This window comes from Hetaerina americana, unplaced genomic scaffold (genome assembly GCF_022747635.1).
Source record: "Hetaerina americana unplaced genomic scaffold, ioHetAmer1.1.p SCAF_6, whole genome shotgun sequence".
Classification (NCBI taxonomy): domain Eukaryota; kingdom Metazoa; phylum Arthropoda; class Insecta; order Odonata; family Calopterygidae; genus Hetaerina; species Hetaerina americana.
Genome location: NW_027287205.1, coordinates 38,830,048 through 38,857,678, shown reverse-complemented (window position 1 = coordinate 38,857,678; position 27,631 = coordinate 38,830,048). Strand labels below are relative to the sequence as shown.

Sequence of the window (27,631 nt, the reverse complement as noted above, 5' to 3'; positions counted from 1 at the left end):
ATTGGTGGTTCAAGAGGTTTTAGAGAAGAACCGGCATTCACAGCATTGAGTCATGGCGAAGCAGCGACCTCCAACTCAAAGGCAGAAGAGAACTTCAGCAGTGACTTCAAGGAACTTGTAGATTCTCAGAGTTAACTGCTGCAACAGGATTTTGTTTGAGACGAGACGGTTTCTTTTGGAAAAAGATGCCGAAGCAACCTATATAACATCAGAGGAGAATGCATGGTCTGGTCACAAGCCAATGAGAGACCGTCTCACACTGTTATTTTGTACCAATGTAAGTGGTGATTTGAAAACAAAACCATACTTGTTTACCATTCAGAAACTCCATGAGCCTTCAATGAATGCAAAGCCCAGAAGAGCAGATTAAATATGATGTGGAGGTCTAACAACAAGTCTTGGATGGCACGTGAACTTTTTACTGACTGGAGTTAACAGATCTTGAAAGTGTTTAGGACCAAAATGGTCAAGGTAGTAGACAAGGAGAAGAATTGCACTAGGCATAGCTTTCGCAAGGACAAGGGGATGGATGATAGGGACGTTGAGTAAGGATGTTAAGAAAAGGCTTGTGAAAACTTAGATATGCAGCATAGTTATGTATGGTGCAGAGACATGGCCACAGAAGCAGGAGGATAGACGATGATTGTAGGCTTTTAAAATGTAGGAATGGAGAAAGATGTTGAAGTTAAAGTGGACAGAGAGAAAAACAAATGAGGAGGTTCTGGATATGATGGTCGAGGAGAGGGGATTGTTGGAAGAAATCATTAAGAGGCAGGAAAAATGGATGAAGGGCGTAATTATCAGCAGTGGGATGTTAAAGACTATGATAGAGGGGAGAATGTTAGGAAAACAAGGAAGGGGCAGGAATAGGATAGGGATTTTCGATGGGATGAAAGGAAAAAGAAAGTATACAGAGATAAAGAGGGGCTTGTTCTTGAGTAGGATGTTGGGCCACATTCCAACTGGAATTTCTACAGTTATAACTGACTTTTGCCTTGCTGAAATGTAATAAATTATGGGATTTCCTTACCGGCCCCAGGAGTTTGCGGGTTGTATGGTGAGCTGGCCCCTGGAGTCATCGGACTGTAACCAAGTGGCGAGGGTGTACCATAAGCCGCACTGGGAGATGGGGAGGTTTGATATCCAGCACTGCCACTGCCATCCCCTCTACCTGTGCCCGAACCCCCTCCTGGACTTGGGGTCGGAACATAGGCTGATGGGCTTGGAGTACCTTATGAAATGACACAAAGATTTAATTTGAATAAATTAATACATTCGTAAGAACTGAAAATTCCATCAAGGTCAGGCAAATAAGCCATATTAAATGACTGTCTCCTCACATTTCCTAAAGTAAAAGAAATACACAAAGATATCCTGCACTAAGAGCAGTAATTAACTTCTTGGATGTAAGTTGTTCATGTATTCTCAATTCTATTGAAGGAATTCTTTATGCCAATGAATGATTTGGAGCATAAATATATGACTTTCACACAGTAAAAATATATATTGGGAATAGACAAAATATTATAAATCAATGTTTACGTCTTTGAGTTCTAATTAGTGATGGTGTGATAGCCTCAATGGTATAGAATTTGAATCGAACTGTGAGTCCCTCGTTCAAATCCAGGGATGATGCTATTTCCAATCCATTTAATTTCTCATTTACCAGAATTTTCAGACTAACAGTTGGTCATACATAGAGAAACTAGTCCCCCAACCTGATTGCATACATACCACATTAGATAATATATTTCCACCTATCGAAACTGACCTTTCTTTAAAAGAGAATGTTTAAAATTAGTTTTAGTCCACAAATGCATCTCATAAAAAACAAAACCAAACATCTTATTCTTTTATTTTCCTTTTTATCATATATTAACACAGGCTATTTTTCCTTCCCTTCTTATTATTGTTCCCTATTTTGCAAGTTTCACTTAGGACACTCTTTTGAGGGCTAATAAAAAGTAATAACTAATAAACCAAAGAACACATTCCCGAGTTAAAACAAGGACAAGACAATGAATATTTACCTGGAAATAGCCAATTGATAATTTATATTTTAAATTAACCAAATCATGGATGATGATCCAAAATAACCATTTAATAACAGCATACATTAATACAGAACCCTTGCTTTAGAGATAATATTTTGCATGAAAAACCTTAAGTCAATGCAATATACATATTTTGATTGCATACCTTGGTAGCCAGAAGGCGAAGGTGAGCCAGAGGGAGGATATGGGGAGTATGAATGATCAGAACCATACATTGTTCCTGGTGTTTGAGGAGTGTATGGACCTTGAGGAGTTTCCGGTTGGTAACCAGGAGTGCCTGTAAGAGAAAATAAATTAATTTAAAAATATATGACAAAGGATCTTAATTGGTGATGCAAAACTTCCTTTATTTGCCCAATGGGCTTTGGTGAACAAAATGTACAATGAAAGGAAACCATTGCACAAATGGAACTTTTAATGTTGTCCATTGAGCTACACTGAGGTTTTAAAACTTAATATCCCATTATTTATTCACTTAATCAAACCACTAAAATAAATTTTTGTGCATTTTCTGACTTTGCAAACAGTTGATTTATGAAGGATAAACCATTAACTCAGTAATCAACCCAAAGGTCGGTTTGGTAGGTGATGGTAGAGTTCACCAAGTACTAAGCCCTATACGGCGTGTGAAAATTCACACATCACGGTAGGGGGGCCAGTTCCTTCCCAAGTGCCAGTTATGGTTTCCCAGGAAGATCTGGTACCCGAAAAATCACATAGCTTGGGTTGAACTGCAGGTGCCCAGAAACTTGCCTGGGAATCAAACCCGGGCCATCCAGTCAGTAGTCCAATGCTCTATCCACTGGACTACCGCGACCCACAACACTTCCCTTCACTACATGACCCACTTACAAATGATATGAATTTTAAATTCCATTTCTTCCTTTCAATTTCCAGTACTCCTGCATAATAATGCCTGGGGCCATGGTGGTATCCATTTGTTAAAAGCTGATAAACTCTGTTAACTACATTAATTTGTAGAAGCGTCACTCACAGCAAATAGAATTCAAGTGCCACTGACTAAATAATGCAGAAACATCCAAAAATTAAACACATATACATATTTTGATGGCAGATGGTAACAGTTAAATGTCAGGGAAGAGTCATGGCCTTGATTTGCATCAGTGCAAATGGAAATTATAAACGAAAACTGATACAATTTTTCTAAAATTAACCTCTCAATTATTTAAATAAAAACATGATTGATTAGTTATACTTATGATGGAAATAGATAAAACAAAAATGATAACACATTGGTTATGCATTAAAATTGTTTCGTTCAAACTTACTTATGAATTAATACAGACAATTTTTGAAAAAAAAATCTGCAATATATTTTATTTAATTAGGATTATTACATATTTAAATGGGATTTTCATAGACTTTAAGCATTCAAATACATCATTTAGCATGATTACAAGTAATTATTTCAATAATGTACCAAATTAGAGAGGAAAAATGCTACATGGGGTTGTGTGTGTCAAAACCCCAGAAAATACAGGTTTTGCCTATTCCACATAATTTCTAACCCAATAATCTGATTCACCAAGGGCTTACTGTACTGATCTACTTTGAAGAGTAAATTCCTCCTGTAGTAATCTAAATTTTTGCAGCCTCAACGACTGAGGTCATTTTCATTGATTATTTTTCTAACAATCACCCTACATTTAGTTTCACCAATGGTATATTGTTTGCCATAAATGGCAAACGTAAAATTGGGAATGAAGAGGAAACTTGGAAATACTGGGGAATAAATAAAGCAATGGAAAATCAAATTAGCTATCATTCTGCCATGAGACATGGATAAAAATTATCCAACTGCAATTTGGGTTATAAAACTGTATCCAAAAAGTCAAATACACAAAATATGAACTAAATTCTCATATCAAGTACATATTTTTACGGAGAAGTGAAATTTTTGTGGTAAATTTGTAAGACTATGGCCAGATTTTATAATTTCAAGTTAAATCTAATCATTAGTTAATGTGAACATCCACTTAATTTGGAGATTAGCGACAAATTCAATTCTCTAAACAAATAAGATTTATTGGTGAATGTGAATATTGTAACAGCAGTAACTTCATCAGTCAATTATTCGGCTGTTTAACAGTTGATTTTGAATTTAACTAGGGGTCATTGAACTGAATTTTGACCTAAAACCAGAGGTTAAAGTAAGCCTTCATTTCAACAAGACATACTAAAACCTGGTCTAAATGATATTAACTTAATAATTATGCCAAAATTGTAATGCTCACTAAGGTTATATCCTGGAGAGGGCGATGCATTGTCATCATCCAATGAAAATGTGTCGAAGTCTCCTCCTGAGGCACTGCGAGCTGGCGTATTGGTAACAGTGGGATCCCATGCACCAGCCTGGCCAGGAGTTCTTGATCCATCGTGAGAGGGTGTCATGCTCCCAAAATGTGGTGTTCGCGAACCAGCTGTCATTAGACAAAAATGCTCCATTGTAAACACAGCATTACAGCAAACACACAGTTAATACCTGCACACCAAATAGAGCCATGTTATTATTTCCATGGCTTTGATTCTTGTAAATGTAAAAAAAACTCAACCACAGAGCACTCAAAATTCATCTTGGCTTACTTGTATTTGTAAATAAATAATTAAAAATTCAACATTAAGGTATTCTTCCGAAGTACGCTACTGTTTCATAACCACAAAGCCACACACCTAAAATTTCAAATCATCTTCATCTCCATTATATAATAAAGTAGTAAAAGTTAGCAAAGGTCAATTAAAAAAATAGGTGACAAAAATCACAGAACAAGCCATAAGATTATCTGAAATCACTCATACACAGTGAATATAAGTAAAATATTTAGAGGGAATAGTGACATTATTGCCTTCTGATTTAAGAGAATTTAGAGGTCAAAATTACATGAACTTTTACTTGCTTCATCAATTATGCCAATAATATCAACATTTAATTGATAGGCTTACTGGAGCAACTAAAAATCTATATTGCGACATTTTTCCAATTGAATTCCTTTTATATTAGAGCTGTGGGTTAGATGATGAATAATACAATTTATTGTATCTGTCACAGCAACATCAAATGATATCTAAGCCTGTGATATTTTGCATTAATATCATGGAATGTTCATATAATTTTAAACACTTTAACCTCAACATACCTCTCCATTACAGATTACTCTATGTAGAAGTAGTAGGCTCACTTCTGAATGTCGACATTCTATGCAAACGTTCAAACAAACTTATTACTTAAAATGCAAGCAAAAGAACAAAACCTTATGAAATCTTTTTGGACTGTGATTTGCTTGAATTTTTGCAAATCCATTTTGAAACCAATGATAAATAATCAAGGACACACATCCCAAATGATCTGCAAATATGATTTGGTCATCATAAAACTGCAATCAAACAACAATATTTTCCAAGATTATTCGTGGACCCGGTGGGAGACCCGAATAATCTTGGAAAACATTATTCGCCGGGAAAGTACCAGATCATTCTTCAAACAACAATATGCTTGTGTCCCAAACATTCCCCTAACTAATCAGAAGTTTGGGTGCCCAAAAGAACTAGTCTGATTAGCACATGAAAATTATAGGCTTCTTGCAGTCCTGAAAACTGCAACAGAATAAGTAAGAAGCTAACTGATTTTTAAGGGTTTTGTCTAATTTTATTCTCATTTAATACATTATCAATTCATAGATTGTACCTTCACAAAAAAATCATTGCTCTTAGTTTCTGGTGAGCATTTATGTTAGAATAAAAACAATACATACCATCGTACATAGGTGTCTGTGATCCATGCATAGGAGTTTTGGCTCCATACATAGGAGTATTTCCCCCAATGCCAGTGATTCCATAGCTGGTATTGCGAGTATACGTGGAGTATGATCCTTCCTGCAAAACATAACATTATGGAATTATTGAAGTCCAAGAAGAATCTTGAGCATAAACACACAGATGAGAGGGAAATCACTGACCTTGTTGGGCACACCGACATTCGCAATGTGAGATCGATCCACTGATATAGTTTGACAAGTGCAGTGCAGCTCCACACGAGCAGTAGAATCAGTTGCATCCTTGACAATTCCAACATTGCCTGAACATTGAAGCATACAGCATCAGAAGATTTAAATGAAGGAAGATGAATGAAAAGGAAAAAAAAATATTAGAGTATAATAAATGAGCCCAATCCATTCCATCTATATTGCATTTCAGAAACTTCAGTACATGATTTTTGAACTTGCATTACAGACTAATTTTCCAAACACAAAAATAAGCATGAAAAGGTATATTTATTACGTGTAGGTAGGACTATCATGCAAAGACATTTTAAAATTAATGAAAAATGTTACTATTGGTAACACTGCATTGGAAACATTTTCTATAGAGAATAAATGATTAAATTACGGGAGACCAGGTGCAAACATTATAATGCGACCATATCAAAAGAGTTTGCAAGGGAAAATATTTGCTGAAATTTAACACAAGAGGAGATAAATTCAAACAAATGTTAAAACAAAATGTGGGCAACCAGATGGTGTTTTTCTATTATAAAAACCCAGAATACAAACATATGTGCATTCAATTGTTTAACAATAGTAACACAAAGAGAAGGATGAAAATTGTAAACTCACTGATATATCAGGGCCTGGAGGTGGTCACTTCAGACCTCCTTCAGGCCCTGAAACACCCATCCTCTCTCTGTTTTATCAACTATTTTAAATAAACAAAAGCAGGTGGTCTTAAGATTGAAGCAATAATTGTTTTTGTACAATGCCAACTATACACACATATGCATGCATGAAAAATTACAAGTTTTTAAGGCACAAAAATAACTCTTTTTAAAATCCCTGCTTTTAAGACATCATTGATTTATAGTTTAATTTTCCCAAACTCTTTTTAACTAGATCAGCTGTTTAGACTGCTAATACCACTACTTTGACTGATAAATATTGAACTGTACCTTTGTAGGGCCCTCCTGTGATCTTGATGGTCTGTCCAATGAGCCCTTGATCTCTCCGCATTCCCATTCCCCTTCCTCGCCCCCTTCCTCCTCCGCCCCCACCTCCTGCTCCCCCACCCCCTCGTCCACCTCCACTTGGGTGCATTGGGGAGGATATCCGTGGGGACATAAATCCAGCGGTGCCCGTGATGGAGGAATTACTGGTGTTCTGTAAATAGAAATCACATCATTCTAGAATTGACTCCACTTTTGAGATCACCTGGAACATAAAGAAGGTATATGAATTTGTCTTTCAAGTTATTGAATTGAGTAGCCGTATGCATGCTGGACCAGCTTGATTAGTATAGAGCCATGTGGTCCCAGAAGTTTTTTTTATCAGCCTATAGAATGGAAATTTGAAGGAGAATAAATTAGTTGGACTGAAGGAAACATGTCATCAAATTGTGTAGGTTTCAGACATGATTTGGTGAATTTTCTCAGCAGTTTCCTGTTAACGAAAAACTCCATCAACCATTTCTTGGCCCATGACCACCTTTCCCCATCCCCCCCTTCCTTTGACCACCAATGACAGTCCACTCCAACATTTTTCTCCCTTCCTCTCCTCCTAACTACCACCTCAAATATGTTGGTGAACACATGATATAATTACCTGATGATGGTGTAATAAACGAAACCTTGGTTGTAAGAAATATTTACTTTGTGGAAATGCTGATATTTTTGTAATCTCCGAGTGATGTTTTATTTTGACACAATACTTAGTAATTGTTAGTTTGAACTTCCTTCGTCCATAGTGAGGAGATTTGGTGACATACCAACACACTATCTTTGAGGTTGGGAGGAATGAGTAGCTATTCTTGAGTGATACCCATTCATAGTCAAAAGGTCATTTTCTATGGGCATGGACAACAAATATGAATTTGATCCATTTTTGGATTGGTAGATTTGAAAAGATATTGGGGGATAATATCTACATGGAGCAGAGAGTTATATATATATTAATGTCTACTTCTAAAAAATCCTAAACTTACATACCTTTGAACCTCCAGCAAGTTGCACATGTCTTGTCTTGCAAACAAGTATTCCACCATTTTCAAGATACAACCGTGAATGAAGAAATGCAAAACTTCTATAAAGATGCTTGATTTCACCATACCGCCCCTGCAATATCAGAAGTACGTATAAAATTACCATAATGATATAAAGCTGAATGACCTTAAAATGTTTGACAACTACTCACAACATGACATATCTGAACACTGCTCAACCTGATTGAGGGTTACAGTATGGCCTAAATTTACCATAATTTTTGATCACTGAAAATTGTAATTTCAAATACAAATCAAAAAAGTTTACAAAGTATCTTCCAGAACTCACAGCATGAGGCCCATCAATAGCTTTAACAATATCCCTTCTCTGGATGGTGTTTTGGTACGAGTCGAGTGCCACGGCATTCCTTGATTCCTTCCTTTTGTGGAGGGCTTGAGGTTTGGCTTCCACTACCTTGCCATGCATACTCAGGACATGGAAGGATTCTCTTTCAAGTCTCACTATCACACCAACTGTCTGTGGACTAATAAGAACCAGATTTGCAATTACTTAAATGGCCATTTTGAATCAGGCACAAAAGAACACATCACTAAAAAATATAAAAAAAGTCACAGACATTTTCCATTATGAGGATAAAAAAGAAACTTTACACTTACACAATTAACTTTCATTTTAAGGGTAATACAGAAACTTCACACTTCTACAATAAAACTTATGAGGGTAAAAAAGAAACTTTACATTTCTACAAGAAAGTAGTAAGTATTATGGAAGTGTAAAGTTTCTTTTTCACCCTCATAATGAAGGAATTCCACAAAGTTAGACATTTTCCAATCGCATCAACTAAATTCAAACCAAATGAACGAATTTGTGAAAAGGGAATATTTTTTCAGAGATGTACAACACAAGAACATCCAAAACTAAAACTTGTGAGAGACATAAGAGGATATAACCCATAATACAGATCATACATGGTACGGATACGAAGTATAAGGAACAATTTTTTCCTGATGAGACTGTAAGTCGCAGCTGTGAAGGCCTCAATGGCTGGGGGAGGGGGGGGGAAGAGAGGTCTAGCCTTCAACATGTGCCAATCACCTGCGAGTGTTCATTCAGGCGCCATCATGTCTTTGGTGGAACCCTGTTGAATGACTCAGTGCAAGCACGAAATGCAGCATATGATTGAACAGCAGTACACCATCAAATTTTGTGTTTGACAGGAAAAATTGGGTAAGGAGACGTTGAGCATGATTTGCCAAGTGTTGAAGGATGAAAACATGACACAAACTGAAGTTTTTAAGTGGCATAAGCTCTTCAAAGATGGCTGAGAGAGTGTGGAGGACGAGCCCCATGCTGGACAGCTGTCAACGTCAAGAATCAACAAAAACGTGTGTGAAGTGCTGAATTTAGACCGTCAGTTAAGTGTGCACATGACTGCAGATCATATTTTCATCAATAAGATGACAGTGCCCACCATTATCACTTAAAATTTGGGGATGTAAAAGATCTGGACTAAACTGGTCCCGAACGTCTTGATGGATGACCAAAACAGAGCGGAGTGTCTGCTTTGAAGACCTTCTGTAGCAGCATTGCAACAATTCCCTAAGCCCCTTGCTGTCCTGACTTGGCACTAGCAGACCATTTCCTATTCCCAAAGGTGAAATCCTCCCAAAAAGGGCACCACTATGGGGCCCTAAATGCCATCAAAGAAGCCTGCACACATACCTTTAAAGACCTTCTGGAATTTGCCAACCAGGGAGCCTTCAAGTCATAGAAGAGCCACTGGCAAACGTGCATTGTTGCTCAAGGGATTTACTTAGAAGAATTTTGAGGCATTGTAGCAATATCTGAAAGAAATCTATTTTTCCAAAATTTTTTCCGACACAGAGGATCCTTGCTTCACAAACACCTTGGATAGCGAGTAATTCGCCAAACGAGCTAAAATATTTTGCCCAAGAATAGGTTAGCGAGTGACAAGGAGAGGGGGATTCCCAGAGTGATTGTTCCGGTTGTTTATATTTGTGTTTAGCACAGGCTCTACTAGCATTGTAGTGTCGGCAGAGATCGAGAATTTGTCCCAACTTGAGTTTAGGCATATTATTTGTGACTTTTCATGCACAGTTTAATAATATGTTATGAATATTTTTAAAAATGTCCTATAAAAAAAAGCTGCAAGAATATAGTCAAAAGAGAATAAAAATTTTTGGTGACCTCATTAAGAAAATGCCAAGGTCACCAATGGACGAAAGAGAAGTATTTAAGTGAAGCTATTGGTGGATGAAGAAGTTTAAGAGAAGAAACGGCATTCGCAGCATTGTGAATAGTGGTGAAGCAGCGAGCTCCGACTTAAAGGCAGAAGAGTACTTCATTGATGACTTCAGAGGGCTTGTAGATTCTCAGAGTTACCTGCTGCAACAGAATTTTGTTGAGACGAGAAGGGTCTCTTTTGGAAAGAGATGCCGAAGCAAACCTAAATAACAACAGAGGGGAATGCATTGCCAGGCCACAAGCCAATGAAAGACCATCTCATGCAGTTATTTTATGTATTAATGAAGTGTTTGGTCCTTTTATGAAAAAGTATTTGCTTGAGATCAATCTGCCACTCCATGTCTTACTTGTTAAGGACAATGCTCCAGCTGATCCTTCCGGCCTAAAAAATGACCTCCTTGAAGAATTGAAATTCATCATGATCCAGTTTCTTCCACCAACATCACTCCATTACTCCAGCCTATGGACCCGCAGGTTATGTCTAACTTTAAGAAGCTCCACACTAAAGCACTTTTCGTGCATTGTTATGTGGTGACTGGAAGGAACAATCTCAATCTGAGAGTTCTGGAAATATCATTGGAGCATCATTGACTGCTTTAAGATGATCGAAAATCATTGCGAAGGGATTAACAAGAGAACATTCACTTCTGCTTGAAAGAAGTTTTGACCACAGAATACTGATGCATTTAAATTTAAGGGATTTGAGACAGCAGATATAGGGACTGTAGACAACGAGATTTTGTCTTTGGCCAAGTTCCTTGGACTGGAGGTGGATAACAATGATATTGATGAGTTTGTGGAGGAGCTCAGCCAGGAGCTGCCTACCAAGGAGCTTATGGCGTAGCATTATGTTTCACAGGAAGAAGTTGTGGAGGAGAGTTCATGTGAAGTGGAGAATGAGGTAACAACAAAGTAACACTCATTTAGCGCAATGTGATGACTATTATGTTTGATGAAGTAAAATGTGATAACAAATGTATTTTATAACAATTATTATTATGATTGATCTGCTGGTATTTTTGACATGCTACATCAAGGGTATTGTGCCTGTAACAACTTAAATATTTTGGCAAATAAAAAATATATAACAAAACCTATTTTCAGTTATCCTTTTTGCGTGCCCTCATCTCATTTACTTTCCTGATGAGACATATCTGGTGGAGAGAACCTACTCTTCTTCCAGTCAACATATTTCTTTTAATTTTGTAGGCAAGAGATAACATTTCTACATTACAGCTAATGAGACATTCCACTTCTATCAATCACATTGTTTACTGAGTTGACCCTTAAGTTCCCCTCATATTTCAGGGGTAGATATTGATTGCAGATTGATAGACCCTGAAAAAAAGCCAGCATTATAGGCTATTGCGCATGTTTTACCATGGTCACCACATCTAATACTAAATTACTTACATGCATTTTAGAAGATGATTTTTATTGTGAAGCAAATACAATGTAATTGGTTTGTATTCGATGGTTTCTGGCTCCACTTAGTGGATGCTTATGCTCATGGAATAAAGACACGATGTTTTCATGTGATTGGTTCATACATGCCTCTTCAACACAGGGTAGACAAAATTAGGTGAGCACCATTGGTTTTTTCACACCGTTTTTCAGCATCTGCCTTCCTGATTCCATATTATCTATGTGGAATCTATTGATTTTACAAGTGAAGCAGATATCACATGAAATGCTAATATGTATCTTCATCACAAGAGACAGGACATTATTTAACTATATTAGCATGATGGAATAGTGAATCATTTTACAAGGGCTACCTTCAATTTCTAATTATTATCTAACTTTATTAAAATTAGTATTTTTTGGGAATTCCTGTAAATACAGATTTTAGTGTTCAGGTAAAGGACAACACAGTACATCTGTATTTATCTGTACTTTGATTTCAAAATTTCCATGGGAACATGGATACTCTGGTGTGGATATCACAATGTTATGTGAGCTACCAGTCTATGCAAAAACACTTCAGTCTGAGAAAACAACTTAGGTAAAAATATTAGATATAGATTGGATGCTCTTCCTTTCATCTCTGGTTCTAGTCTCAAGAACCAGTAGCACAGGAAACTGAAGAACCAAACAGGCCCATCACTGATTTTCACGCTATCAACCACAAAATTGACAAACATCAATTGCTCTTTCAGAATGGTTTTCAGAACATATATTACAGAAAATCACATTCGTGTTCTTTCATGCATTCACTCTCTCTATCATTCACTCAACGAGACAAGACTTACTCAAGCTGGACAAGGTCACCCCATTGGAACTGCCCAAGCGAATCAACTCCAGTTGCCATGTCTGAGCAAAGCTGTAAGTCTCTAGGCAACACTTCCAGCTCGTGCATGGTCAGATCAGAGAAGAGAACAATTCGGTTCTCTTCAACACGAACAATAAGTCCCGTATCACCCTCATAGCGACCAGAAAGGACTCGGACATGGTCTCCCATTCTGAAATGTTTCTTCAACTCAGAGGCTTGGAATTCCAAGGGTTCCTTATGAATAAAAGAAAAGATATATTCATTAAAAAATTTACAGTGGTTACCAAAAAATACACCTATTAACTTATCAGTGAATTATTGTAATTCAGAGGGATGTAGATACAACATTTTAGGAAAACTGCAATAGAGGACGAGTAGAAAGATTAAAGTGGACTTCCATTCATAAGTAGAGATCACAATTATGCACACATGTATTTAATGCCAATGAAACATGAATCCCCATTAATATAAATCTGCCTTTATATTTGACTTAAAATCTACTCTTTTCTATTCCACTAAAACTCTTCATAAAAGTGACCATGGTGTGATTGAATATCAGGAAGACTATAATAAGCCTCATTCTTTTAGTCATTCACTAAAAATACTGAATATATATTTTGCATTATTAATCATGTAAATATATTGCAATTTTATGGTAATATTACACTTAATGTCACATGTTTTCGGCCTAAATCAATCAGAACGTGCATATTTGTCAGTAAACACATTTTTTATTTGCCCACAGTGAATAATAAATATAACAATTAACCCTCCAAAAATTCAATTTCACTAAAGTATGCTTTTCTCTCACAAATTGCTAGCCCTGATGGTGGTGAGGTATGGTCCTCGCCAGTCAACCCAAAGGTTGCAGGTTTGATTTCCACCTACATGAGTTTTCCTCCAGCTAGGGCTTGGGTGTTTGTAATTGTCTTTAATACATGTATGTACACAGGTTAGGTTAAAGACAGGACTATCACGTCTAAATCTTGACCGATAAAGTCATTAAATTAGTTGATCAGCTTTCTACTAAAAAAGATAGCAGCAAACTTGACCAGATATGCAAAACTATTTTATCAAACATAACAAATGCTAAGTGATGTGGTTATTTAATGAAGAGAATATATGAGCACTTAATTGCTGTGAATGTAATTTCCCCATGGGAGTGATAATTAGGAATACTAGCATTTACAGGAATGACGATTGGATGAATATTTACTAAGAGGGCACATGAAATAATGTAGACTTAAGGAAGAAATAAAAGTTTATGAGTTAAGACAGCAATTTACTGTGAGAACAGACACACACTCAAAACTTTCATACCTTGCTTTTGAAATGAAAAGGCCTTAGAAGCAATGGATGAATTCTCCTAAAAGGTGATGCAATACGCCAGGTGAGGATGCACTTGAGCATAATAGAGTGTCAAAGCATTCCAATGGACAGTAAAGGAGATAACTTTCTGATCATAAAAATACTGATAGCCTGTTTCTTAGCCAATTCTGACACATTAATTGACAAGTCCAGCATTTCAAGCCTTTTGAGCTCGAGAACTTTTACTGAGAGGGGAATATTAATGGGTATATCAAACAAAGGAAATGATATTATAAAGCCCTTTAAATACTGTAGTTACCACTATAGATGCACTTCCCATTATGCACAGAACATTTCACCAGTCTTTTGAAATCCTTGTAAAAACTGTTAATCCAATTAATAAATATTCTTTTAGGTGAAACATGGTTTTGTACAGGAACACAGTCGTTGAAGCAAGATGATAGGCAGAGATTGGAGGCTTTTGAAATTAGGTGTGGAAAAGGATGAAAAGGGTAAAGTGAACTGAAAGGAAAACCGATGAAGAAGAGCCCGACATGGTGGGAGAGAAGATAGTGTGGGCATAGTTCCAAAAGGAGACGGTAAAGATAGATGCAGAGTATTTTGATTTACAATGGAAAGCAGATGACTGTGATATGGGGAAGACATTAGGCATGTGAGGCAGGGGGAAGAAAAATATAGGCTTGTTGGATGGAATGCAAGGAGATAGATACTCGTAGTGTTCAAAATTGAAGAGGAATTGAATATATTATAGGGTGCCAGGCTGACCATTTTTGGATGGAGCTGGGACATGTAGCAATCATTATTAGTTGTCAATCTAAAACACAGTAGATTAGAATAATAGTGATACTTCAAACTACCAGGCATTCATTGTATGTATATCATATAAGAGTTTGTAGTATTAATAATAAACCCTATATCTGTACTGTTTCTTATATTTCTATTATTAGTTCTGTGATGTACCTTATTATTCATCATGCTATCACACATCCTGATTTACGGATATTTACACTGTTTGTCCCCTCTAGGGATTTAATTGTAATGAAAATGACAGTGATTTATCCATGATATGCTTCCAGTTATTATTTCATACACATTTTTGTATAACTCCTAGTTGATGTCACCTGGAGCATTCTATTTTCAAAATAAATAAATAAAATTGGCTGGAAATACTATTGATGGTTAGCCTCTCACCTTGAGGTCTTCATGCTTGGGCATGACAGTAATCTTGGACCCATCAATGGCCAAGATTTTTCCCTGAAGATTCATCAACTCTCCTTCACAGACTTCAACATTATCACCAGTTGAGAAGCTATGGGCAGCATCATCTTTGAGACCACCAGCAAGACCTGCTAATCCTTTCGAACCTAAACCTTTGGTTCCTACTGGAGGGATCTCCAATTCAACGCCTTCAGGGGCCTCTTCAAACCTCTCCAGCTCTGACAGAGTGGGCTTAACGCCTGGAAATAATATCATATACAATCATATCCATACCGAGGGGAAAAAACTACCAAACCCTCTTTTAGCATTATTAGATAATATTTTTTGGGTCTTGCAAAGCAGTGGCTACCCATATTCCAACAACTGTGCATATGTCAACAAAAAGAAGTATTTTTATAAGCTGCTGAAAATATTGAGTGCACATACCACAGAAGAATATACTTATTTCTTGCATTGGATTAATGTAGCAGTAATTAGGAGTTTAAGGGGTTTTGAAAGCTATTTTGAAAAATAATCTACTCCAATTCCAAAATGTGACAATGCATATAATATAAAATGCATTAAAAGAAATGATAGTTCTGGCATTTGAAGAAAGCTGCAGTAAAAGTTCACAATCACATAAATTATTTAAAAAAAGGAGAGATCTCCTGATATTTTAACAATTTAGCAGTCATATGACAAAAGAATAACAAGGTTTTCACTAAAATATAAAATGAAATACTTCTTTAAAATCAATTACCATCTGCAATGATGGCACTCATTGTAAAATTCTTGTAGAGAAATCCTTTCCTTGAATAGCGATTGCCCTCAAAAATGAGAAAATCTCCATCAGATGCCACTTCACCACCAATTGCACGGATTGCTTCAGGATCAAAAGGCTTTGCAGGAGGCCGCCGTTTCTTTTTCCTCTTATTATCCTCATTGTCCTGGTAATAATGAATAAAATTAAGAACTTCAGTCACAGTTTCATTCCTTTGTAGATACCTCTGACCTTACATCAAGCAATTAGTGAACAAACTAGAGCCATCTGAAGTAATTCATTGGCCTAATCATTCACAGCTCGCAGAAATGATGAACCACATATACTTGTGTGTAGGTTGACCTTTAAATTTTTACTTAAAATTTCCATTTTTTTAAACATATCTCATGCATAAGTTTACCCTAGTTTTTATCATAATCACGTGATACATAATTAAATGTTACATAATTACATGTTACATAATTGCATGATACAAAATTATGTGATAATTAATTATAACTAATCAGAAATAGTTAAATTTTTTAAATGCATCTTTTCAAGCAGTAAAGACTAAATAAATACAATTTAAAACTTAAAATGGTAGTTATCCAGTTGTAAATAATTTACAGATTGAAGGTTTTCAAGAAAGTACAGCTCAAGAATATAATACTATTTATCACAATTCACAGAATTTTTATACACAATTTCAGAACAATAAAAAGCCTTCCTGTGGGATGGGTCAAATCAAAAATACGATTGAAACTAAATCTTTGAATCTTTTTTGGACAAATTTCAAATCCTTAATTCCCTTTTTTTTACAGTAACATTTTGAATTGACATTCTTTGTAATCAATTGAGTGTTTGAGTGAAATCGAAATTCAATTTCATATTTTTTTATATTATTTGAACCCATTATTAGTACTTTAAGGACTTAAAATTAATCAAATTTCATTACAAAGTCACTAATCTCAATAAGCACCATATCATAGGCATTTAGCATAACATAAACATAGGCATATTAAAGCTACTGCTTGCTGTGAAGTTAGGTCACCATCTAGATGCCTGATGTTTTAGAGTGATATGATATTTTTAGGTTTTAATCAATTCTCTTCCAGATTTAATTCAAAATAGTAGAAAGCAAATATCTGTGCTTGTTAAGAACTAAAATACATTTACAATGTAATGAAATTAAGAATACAAAGTAACGCTAATAAAGGACATTGGAAAGTTACTTTGTATTCTTAATTTCATTAAAATGAATTTCCACAAGGTTGAGCCAGGAACAATTGAATACATTTACAATATTTTCTAGCTTAGAAAATAGGGAACAGAATTATGAGAGCACTTCATTGCCTCCCTACATTCTTGAATTTTAACTTAAATAAAAAAAATTAATGCAACTTAAATAGAATAAATGTTGGTTGATTTAAAAAATATCATATAATGGTGCATATGCAACCTACATCATGATTTCATGAAAGGATTCAATTTAATGCAATTTTAACAATCCAATTCGAATCCAGTGATTCTTTGGCTTACTCAGCTTCTTTAAATTCATATATTATCAAGAGACTTCAATGATGTGAATACTCCCTTAAAATAGCACCCTTTCCTCACATTTTATTGTTCATGGCTTTATATTGTTAACTATTAAAAAAAATGTACTTTAATTTTTCTTACTTTTAAATTTTCTGAAATTACTTCTCTTTCATGCACTTAATTACACAACAAACTATGGTGTAAATAAAAGATTACATCTTGGATTAAAGGGTGAATGAATTATATATGGTACTTACAGCCTGAGAAGTGCGCAAAGCTCCTCGGGGCCTAGTGTAGTCAATCCGGGGAAGGAGCTTCAAATGCACTTGATTCTGGGCCAAATCCACGTAGTCCACTTGTGCTATGTCATCCTTATATAATCCTGTGTGTAATGAAACATGAAATAATTTAAAGTAATTACATTTTAAAAGGGAAGCGGTTTAAAGACCTTAAGTAAATTTAGAAAAACTGATGCTAGGTTGTTTTTTGTTGGGAGAGGCAAGTAAATGTATTGTTGTAAAGTTGTTTAGGCTAGGTCCATCAAAAAACCTACCCAAATCAGTAGACGACCAATAGTAACAAACCTTTCATATCAACAATATCATAGTTTTTGATAATTTCCTAAAACAAGGAAAATATTTAGGGAAGTCTTGCAACAATGTATGCTGACATATCAGCTGAATCAGTCAAATGTCTCATTATTTAGATGCCAGCCTATCAACAACAACTGCTTAATACACAATTATGCATATTAATTTTTGTTATCATACGTAATCTACTGGTTAAGATAAGTTTAGGGCGGACAAAAGCTATCAAATGATTCTCTTGTCTCTCCCAACAAAGCACAACCCAAAATCCTACTCTACAACAAGCCCCTCTTCAACTCAATACACTTCCTCCCTTCTTTCCATCCTACATCCCTTTCCTATTCCTGCCTCTTCCTTGTTTGCCTGACATTCTCCCCTCTACCGCAGTCGTTAACATCCCACTGCCAATCAATATGCTTTGCATCCATTTTTCTTGCCTCCTCATGATTTCTCTGAACTATCCCTCCCCTCCCCCACCATATCCAGCACCTGCTCATTGGAAGTAAACTAAATATAATATATAAATAATAAATAAACTAAATAAAGTACCTTTTTCAGCCAAAAATATTCATAAAAAACCCATAGCCTGAGTGTAAGCTGAACAAACAAAGGCTGGATTTTAAGTTCAAAATGAAGATTAAATTACAATGGTACATTAAAAAATAAACAGAAAATAAAACAAAGAAAAATGCTTAAAAAGCTATCTCACGAGACAAAAATTTATGGCGAGCATTCTGGATTATTAATGGTTTTACTGACCTAGAAAATTCATTTTATTTTGTAATCAGACTCAACGTCATAAGTTTTTCATGTCTAGAAAAAGCAACCAATTTTTCAACTCATACACAATGATGTGTAAGTGCAGGAGAGTACATATGACCTCATGTAATTGAAATACAATCTCAAGCAATTTTAAAAACAAACCTCGCTTAAGCCGCACCCATTGTTTAGGTTTCAGTCCAGTTTTCTCCTTCACCACTCTGAGCACATCCGTCATTTCTTTGATAGCAACCATCTGAAATGTTCAAATTAATGATTTCCATGGTAAAACAGCAATAACGAATACTAATTAGCAGTAGTAATTCAAATTATTACAGAATATACCTTGAAAACAATATTTCACCATGATAATGAAAATCTTATCTTTAATTACTTTAAAATCTTGGTAAACGTCTGGACATACCTGTTGCTTCCATTGACCCATCCTCAAGTTACTTATGTTTTCGATTGCATGCTTCACGTGCGTTTGCTTGTAAGATTCAATGTAAATGTAACCTTTCAGTCCTTCAGGAGCTACAACTGCCTTTATCTGAAGTGGTTCACTTGAGAACTGATACGCAATAAATTTCCGCATGAGCAGCAGAGCTGTTGCTTTCTCTTCACCGATTCTGCATCGAACAAGCCAAAGATTTGGATCCCTGAAAAATGGATAGCACATTTAGAAGTATCCATCGTGATAATAAAATTAATTTGGATAGTTGAAACTACAAATTTAAAAACCATTAAATTGAAAATTCACAAAAACATCATCAAAATACATTTAAGCACAGAGTAAAACCTCCATTTAAATCAGTGAGACATGCTAAAACGTGTTGATATGATGGAAATTGGAACTAGATTTTCATACCAATTCACAAATCTACCAAGGTGCTGATTTCTAAGCTCACGTACAATTCTTCATGAAAAAAACATTATACGACCCTTTCTAATGAAATTAATATAAATTTATTCATCATCAACAGTATTTCAATCATAAGAATGGTTTACTGCTGGCCTCCATCCTTCTCTATTCATCCACAGCTTCTCAGATACACTATGTAGAACACAAAAGTTAATTTTTATACAAAAATTTTACACTTACTTCACACCTGGGAGAAGAGTCTGCTGAGTTATCTCATCTGAAAGGTCTTCTCCACCATCGCCAAAGCGACGGGCAGCAGAAAATCCCTTATCAAACCCTCCCCTGCCTCCACCATCCCCAACACTTCCGTCCCCATCGGCATACTTCCTCCTCAAATATTCTTCAATTTCATCCTCACGGCGGGAATCCCATACACCATGGCCTCTTCTTCGCCTGCCCTCAATTTCACGAGCAGTTGGACCCACCTGAGAGGATAAGATTTTTTTCATCAGCATGCTGACTTAAGCCACCAAGGAGTAATACTATATTTGAAAGCACAATATAAGATGCAATTTTGTTCTTAAACAACAACTCAAAAAATCATCCCCACGTCTTACATGCAGACGTGAAGCCTTCAGAAGTTAGACATCATCCCACATGCTCATCTATCATGGTGTACCTATAATCTGTACACATCACTTAGCCGTAAGCCAAAATATTATAATTTACTCAAATTATGTGGGGGTCACCATTGCTAGGGTTGAAGGTTGGGTGAAATTACAGTTTGTAAAAATCTTTTTTCCCTGATTATACCCTTCTAAAATGAGGGTGTATCTTCTCTTTATCCGAGAATCATACATGCAGTTAAATATGCTATCAAAAATTAAAATTAACTTCAGGTAATATTGGAATAGTGACTTTTGTGGATTCATCTACCAACATGTACAAAAACACAGCATTATACAGTGGACATTTTAAATATCTAGACTGATATTTTAACCTAGATTACTTGATTGACAGCCAAAACCATTGGCCACTTAAGCTAGCCATAGAGATCTTCCTTAGAATTATACAATGGAAGGGGACACCTCATTAGTTAAACTGGGTAAAGCACAACCAGAAATAGAGGGTTCAGTACTTGAATTTTGGTCTAGATGAATGATTTGTCTACCGTTAAATTTTTCATGTAGGTATAAATAAAGGAGTTTTATTCTAAATAATAAAGATAAAAAAGGATAAAAAGAATAAAAAAGGGTAAAATTATATCTCTTGCAAATATTTCAACCAGCAAAATAGACACAACTGTTGTCCACTTGGTCACCATTTTGAGTAAGTAAGAAATGCATTTGGTATCCATAGGTGTCCTTTCATTTAAGATACAACTTGAGGCTTTAATTACATACAGGACACATGAAATTAATGACTGAAAAATTTGTTGGGGGAAATAAACTGTAATTTTTTCATGTGTTCTTTAGTATGTAGGTCATCTTAAATAATAATCAACACTTATAAAGCATCAAAGTTAATTGATATTAGTGTTAATAATGATTTAAATATGATGTGCATTATCCATCATAAACCAATGCTGAACCTTTGCACAAGAAGCAGTGACTTTTTTAAATGAAAATACTTATCCTTCCCAAGATTATTTTTAACTTCACACAAGTAGTTCTACTTTTCTGAACCCAGCCCCTCCTACTCAAAAATCTAGTGTCTCTACTTGTACAATTATGACAGCAATGTCTTAGCTAGTGAAAACCATATGAAGATGAAGTTTAGATAAAATTTCCATATACACTTAACTGTATATCTATTAAAACTTGCAATAATAATTACCCAAATATATAAACACGTAGATATACTTAATATCTTTGACATTAGTGAATAATCAAGCTGACTTACTACATAAATATTCTGCTTACAACTATTCTTTGGTAACCTATCATGTATAGGTTGCCAAACTTTCACATATCAAACAATTCCTAAACTTCCTTGACATTCTTCAGCTTTTCAGATGAATGGTAACCATCTTACCCTCTCTCCCAATTGGATCCAATCATTCTAGGTCTATTCTCTTCCCTCAATCAATTGTCGAATATCTCGTCACATGCTTTAAAAAAAAACCATAAAATCCTCACCAAACCCCCCAGTTAACAACATCTGGTGCATAGTTAAAACCAGCCATTAAACTTACCTCGTCAACTTCATTTCCCACAATTCCAGCAAGGATTTCGCCAGCTGCTCCCTCTGCCCCCACCTCCCATTCCTCCTCATCTTCATTCTCATCATCAACCTCAGCTTCATCAATGATAAACCCTCCAAAACGGTCACGACCCTTCTTCCTTCGTTTCCGAGGTCTGTCATCTTCTTCATCATCCTCGTCTTCCTCCTCTTCTTCATCAATTTCATCATCATCTTCCTCATCCTTGTAAAAAAATATTAAAATATTAATATTGAAATAAAATCTAATCCTATTAGTCAAATTGTACACAAATAATTAATGATACCATTTTCAATATATAAATAGAATCTGCATTTCAATTTCAGCAGCAACATATCTTTAAATAGCATGTGAGCAGTTCTAGCATGCTTAAAATAGTAGTTATCATGGAGAAAAATGACAGCTAAGGTCATTTTTGCCATTGGGAATAGGAGGGTAATTTGGTATGAGTTTTATCACCTGGACTCCATTTAGCGAATGGAGTCCAGGTGAAAAGAAACCCATTACAGGTATTAGCCTATTATTAATGATAGATGCCAATGGGTGCACAATTCAACGTCCCATCCAACAGACAGCAAACTTCAATTTAAGTGGTCTCCACATGGCACGCCAAGTAAAGATCGGGATACCAATGAAAAATACAGCCAAACATGGGATTCAAACCTGGACCCTCAGGCTAGAAAGCCAATACATTAGCCACTGAAAACCTATCCTCAATAAGCTTAAAATGTCACTTTATGCACTTTCATAACACAGATCTCATTTAAGATTTTTAATTATAAACCTAAATCAAACATCAAATTATACCGATGAGTCCATATGACATGGCCCGATTTATTGGTCAATCCATTGGATATTGATTTGTGGCCATCACATATAGCTTCCGAAGATGATCTGGTACCATACAGCTTGGGTGAACCTGAGAGGCACAACCAGGAATCGAACCCAGGCCCTCCGGCAAGTATTCCAACGCTCTACCCCACATTCCCTCAATGGAAATGTATACAAGTTTTTTGACTACATGGGTTATAAAAACTAAATATGAAGTTTTAGGGCTTTTTATTAGATGATAACCTAAATATTACCAGAGAGGGGATTTTTTTTTAAGTTCCTTCTTTTTTCAATGCATTGTCAAGATAAATAAGTTCACAGAAAAATAAAGTCTAGGAGCAATTCAAATCCCATTAAATACATAAATGATATTACAATATTAAATGGCCTGTTGTCCAAAGCAACATCAGATTCATCTAAAAGCAACAAGAAGCCCCAGTAATCAACTTTGCTATTCAAACGGTATACGAGGGCGTTCCAATAAGTACCCGTGTTTGATGACAAAGGGCATTCATGAGGGAAGTTTATGTTATTATCGAGTGCTGCCATCTATCAAACGATGGTGGAACAAATTTCAGACTGATTTAAAGGTTAGTTTGGATTTGGCAACCATTCGAGTAAGATGTTTCGTGATTTTCGCTAAGATGGAAAAAGAGCAGTATCATTTGGTAATTCGCATTTTGTTTTTGGATGGGAAGAAATGCGATGAGATAAAAACAAAGTTGGATGCTGCTTTTGGGGACACTTCGCCATCTATGACCACAGTTAGATATTGGGTCAATGAATTTAAACGTGGGCAAACATCTGCTTTTGATGAGAAGCAACCAGGATGCACGGCAGACGTGGCTACCGAGGAAATCATTCAAAAAGTCCACGCCATGATTCTCGCTGATAAACGAACGAAAGTGCGCGAAGTAGCAGAGGCCGTGGGCATGTCGACCAGAATGGCAATTAATATTTTACATCATAAGTTGGCGATGAAAAAATTGTCGACCCGATGGGTGCCGCGATTGCTCACGGTAGACAACACATTCATCTGGAGTTGTCACCACCAAACTGCATGAACTACGTTATGAATTGCTGCCGCACCCACCGTATTCACCCGATCTGGCTCGCTGCAACTTTTTCTAATTCCCTAACATGAACAAATGGCTCACGGGAAAGTTTAGCTCAAATGAGAAAGTTATCGCAGAGACAGAGGCTTATTTTTTAAAGTTCGACAAATCCTATTTTTTGGATGGGTTAAAAAATTGGCCGGAACATTGGGAGAAGTGTATCTTTCTAAAAGGGGACTATGTTGAAAAATAAAAAAAAGTTTAAAAAAAATGGTTTCTTCATTCCTAACACGGGTACTTATTGAACCGCCCTCATACATACTCTTTGCATAATGACACAGACAAGTTCGACTAAGGTCTGAACTCCTTTGAAGCAACTACTTTCATTAAGCATGAAGGTTAATTATATTTCCAGTGAGATATGCATTCCCATTCATGAGCAGCACCATCTGAAATAAATTTCACTTATATTTTCAATAAAGGGAAAGTTTGATAACGCATAGATAAAGATGGAGATAGATAAACTGGAAGGTAGGAATTGCTATCCACGACAGTCGTAATTTCATCTTAGGAAAACCCTTTCTAGGCATGGCCACATTCAATTTTTGTCGAATAAAGTCAATAGACCATTGCATCAAATTATCTTTGATAAGGCTTATGCCAATAACCCCCCCCAGCACAATCCCTTTGTTTACCTCACAATGATTATTGTACAATAATCAATTCTGATCTCTCACAGCGGCCTAACCTATAACTTTAAAGGCAGCAAAATTAAGATTTATCTCTGATTGGCTTCAAAAAACACAACTATTTATAAATAACATGGATCTAATTCCTCAACAAGATTAAGTACAAACCAAATTTTCAATAAAAATAATAACGACCAAAGTGAAGAGTTTATTTGAAATATTCAATATGTACTACACTCTGTTAAAGCTCAAACAACTGGCTCAACAGTAGCACAACTAATGCCACAGTTTAGGACATTGGTGCTCCAAGGGTCATCTTGTCTCCTTTTCTAAGCAATGAACTTCATATCTGTCCAATATTAAAACTTCCAATTGGCTAGAGAAATTAAGGGTTAATTTTAAAATTTTTCTACAATAAATACCAAGTTCATGATTACATTGCAATGAAATATAGCCCAAATGATGAAAATTTATGTATTTGTAGAGTGATCTATGGGACACTGTCTTGGAACAGTAGAGTCTGTCTAATTCTACCATCAATGTTTGCTTTACCATCGTGTTAGCTCGCGAGAATCACCTCAGTGTGCAGGTCCTCCCCCTCAGGCTCTGGTTCATCCTCACCATCCTCCTCCTCCCCAGGAGCCACCTCCTCAGCCTCATCATCTTCAGTACCCTGGCCCGATGAGGATCGCCTCCGTCTGCCTCTCACCTCCTCATCATCTTCGTCTTCATCATCATCACGGCTCGTACGCCTCCTGTGCCGCATGTCATCTTCATCCTCATCATCAGACTTTGGCACAGAGCCACCATCACTCCCACCACCATCCGACTTTGCATCAGGCTGTAAGAATGAGGAGAGGCATTTAGCTCATGTCAAAAGAAAAATAATTCCAGCCACTAATTATGGACATAAGTTCACAACATACTGTAATTTGTACCACTGAATACACCTGGGATGTGGAGTCTAAATGCATACAAATATTTCATCTCAAACTTGGTATGCTATTATTTATTTTAATTCAACTCCATGGTTTATCAATCAAAATGCATTTGAACAAACCTTGGACATATTTGCCAAAAAAAAAAAGATAAAAATTCCTAGAATCCATGAGTTCTACAATTTATATCACCATCATTTTGTCATGATTGTTTACTCATTAAACAACTACTGAGAAATTGATATTTTTATCTCATTTTTAATAGCCCCAGATTGTAATTACAACTGTGGCACTGAAACATAATGAAGAGGTGAACCTATTATGACTATCTGCTGCTTTATGAGTTCGAAACTACCCCTCCCAATGGAATGTCGCAATTGTCATGTGGTTGGGGTATTATTTGGAGAAGAGTATTACCAAATATCAGATACCTTCGAAGGATTTAGTTTGGAGTTATTAGTTTAGTAATTAGCACACAACTAATGTTGACACCAGTGGCCTATAATAAGAAAAACAGTTTCACAGTAAAAAAGTATATCTACTTCCTTGCGTAGGCAACACACTACTGATGGTAAAATGCAAATGGTCATTAAAATGCAATAATATGTGAAATTGCACGCTGATTGCAGCCATATATTACCACCATTTCCCTCTACCCAAGAAGTCGGGAAGAATAAATAGCTGACCAAATACGGGGTACGTGGGGTGTGTGGGGAAGGCAAACATGAAACACTTTATTCACAAATTATATTTATTATCATGAAACACAAGGGCTATGGAGTCAGGACGTGCATTTAAGGAAAATATCTTTCAAATTAAAGTGAACGGTTCAGGAACCAGTTCTTCGACGCTGTAAGCCTTTATGCATTACCTGTTTAGTCATTGCCTTGATATAAAATTTTCTATATCAAACGATACGAAGTATACTCAAGCGATAAGATCTTGTCGTTTGAGGTCTCGGTATTAACTACTACAAATATAAAGTGACTTTTAGATTTAGGAATTGGATCCAGGACTGGGTCCTCAGAGTAATATTAGAACTAAGAAACAAAATTATAACTTACCTCTTGTTCACTGTCACTACCTCTGTCACTCATTCGTTCACTACCTCTGTCGCTCCCACCATGGTCAACTCCACTTCCTGCGTCACTCTCATTATCTGAATAAGCACCTCCTTCACTGTCGGACATACTAAAAAATTAGAAGAGGAAACAATTCGCTTAAAATTCCTAAACGCAACTCACAACTAGCTATAGAACTACTACATGACAAGACAATTAGCAATCCTTTGCAATTATTTGAAAAGTTCTACCCAAAACATTAGATTGTTCAGGTGCCAATAACACCTATGATAACCTTCGTGCAAATTAAATAAAACGCTAAATTTCAAGCAGTTTGGTTACAAGAACATATTCACTGGGAAAAATCTTACTGTTACAAAGCATAAAAACAGAGCAATATGGATACTTATTTCCATTGAATCCTATCCCCATCCCCCCTAAGATGCTTACAATTTACTGGTATAATAATGACACACTAAGATACCATTTGCATACACTATTCCAGTAGATATCGGATATACGACCTCGCCGACCGAAACAAGGCTGCAAATTCCTAAGAACGCTATAATGTGACCCTACACACAGGCTTTAGTTCAGTGCCGATCATGTTTTGCATTGGTGACATAAGCTTGGTATTTTGAAAATTTAGTTTATGGGCTATATCATATCAAAAACTGTATAAAAAATTATTTCACGTGCGGTTTTTCCCTGCCAATTTACAATAATAACATTTACCTGTGTGGATGATGAAGAAGGTTCAATTGTTTTTCTCGCGCATCGATATTATTCGAGTTATTCGACCCTCCAAATAGTCGATTCTATTGTTCTGATATTCAAAACGTGGTATGAGGGTAATGCTTATCCTTTCTTCTTTAAAGGCTCTCAGAAACCATAAATTTTCGTTCTCCAAGATTCAAGAAAGGATTATTCTTCTATGTTCGGGTCCAAGCCCGGACTAACAATGATTAGGCTATGCTCAAAACATTAAAACATGTCTTGCGGATGGAAGACGAGTGCTCTACGCAAGATTAAATTTTCTCAATAATTATGATTTCCTTTTTGCAAATATTTATTTTAGGAATCCTTGTACCCACCTGAACTTCTCGAAAGGTCCCACTTTTCACAATCTCGTCCTTCATGCTAGTTCGTTAATATGAATTGGGAATGGTAAATTATAGCGATTCTCAAAAAATGACGTGTGCAAT

The 27,631-nt window shown here is 36.0% G+C and overlaps 1 protein-coding gene across 1 annotated transcript in view; it reads right to left on the bottom strand.

The window, feature by feature from the left end:
- Spt5 (Transcription elongation factor subunit Spt5) overlaps window positions 1-27,191 on the bottom strand; it is a 30,091-nt gene extending 2,900 nt beyond the window's left edge. The window contains exons 1-19 of the mRNA XM_071593701.1: window positions 27,162-27,191; window positions 26,430-26,556; window positions 25,005-25,268; window positions 21,826-22,056; window positions 19,872-20,116; window positions 19,194-19,428; window positions 18,935-19,025; window positions 17,681-17,805; window positions 15,885-16,071; window positions 15,119-15,384; window positions 12,579-12,832; window positions 8,389-8,584; window positions 8,047-8,172; window positions 7,015-7,222; window positions 6,029-6,147; window positions 5,825-5,945; window positions 4,310-4,495; window positions 2,200-2,331; window positions 1,031-1,231 (exon numbers count right to left, since the gene is read on the bottom strand). Of these exons, the coding sequence (XP_071449802.1) occupies window positions 1,031-1,231; window positions 2,200-2,331; window positions 4,310-4,495; window positions 5,825-5,945; window positions 6,029-6,147; window positions 7,015-7,222; window positions 8,047-8,172; window positions 8,389-8,584; window positions 12,579-12,832; window positions 15,119-15,384; window positions 15,885-16,071; window positions 17,681-17,805; window positions 18,935-19,025; window positions 19,194-19,428; window positions 19,872-20,116; window positions 21,826-22,056; window positions 25,005-25,268; window positions 26,430-26,555 (3,313 nt within the window). The 5' untranslated portion in view covers window position 26,556; window positions 27,162-27,191. The remainder of the gene's footprint in view (window positions 1-1,030; window positions 1,232-2,199; window positions 2,332-4,309; window positions 4,496-5,824; window positions 5,946-6,028; window positions 6,148-7,014; window positions 7,223-8,046; window positions 8,173-8,388; window positions 8,585-12,578; window positions 12,833-15,118; window positions 15,385-15,884; window positions 16,072-17,680; window positions 17,806-18,934; window positions 19,026-19,193; window positions 19,429-19,871; window positions 20,117-21,825; window positions 22,057-25,004; window positions 25,269-26,429; window positions 26,557-27,161) is intronic.
- Window positions 27,192-27,631: the final 440 nt, after the last annotated feature.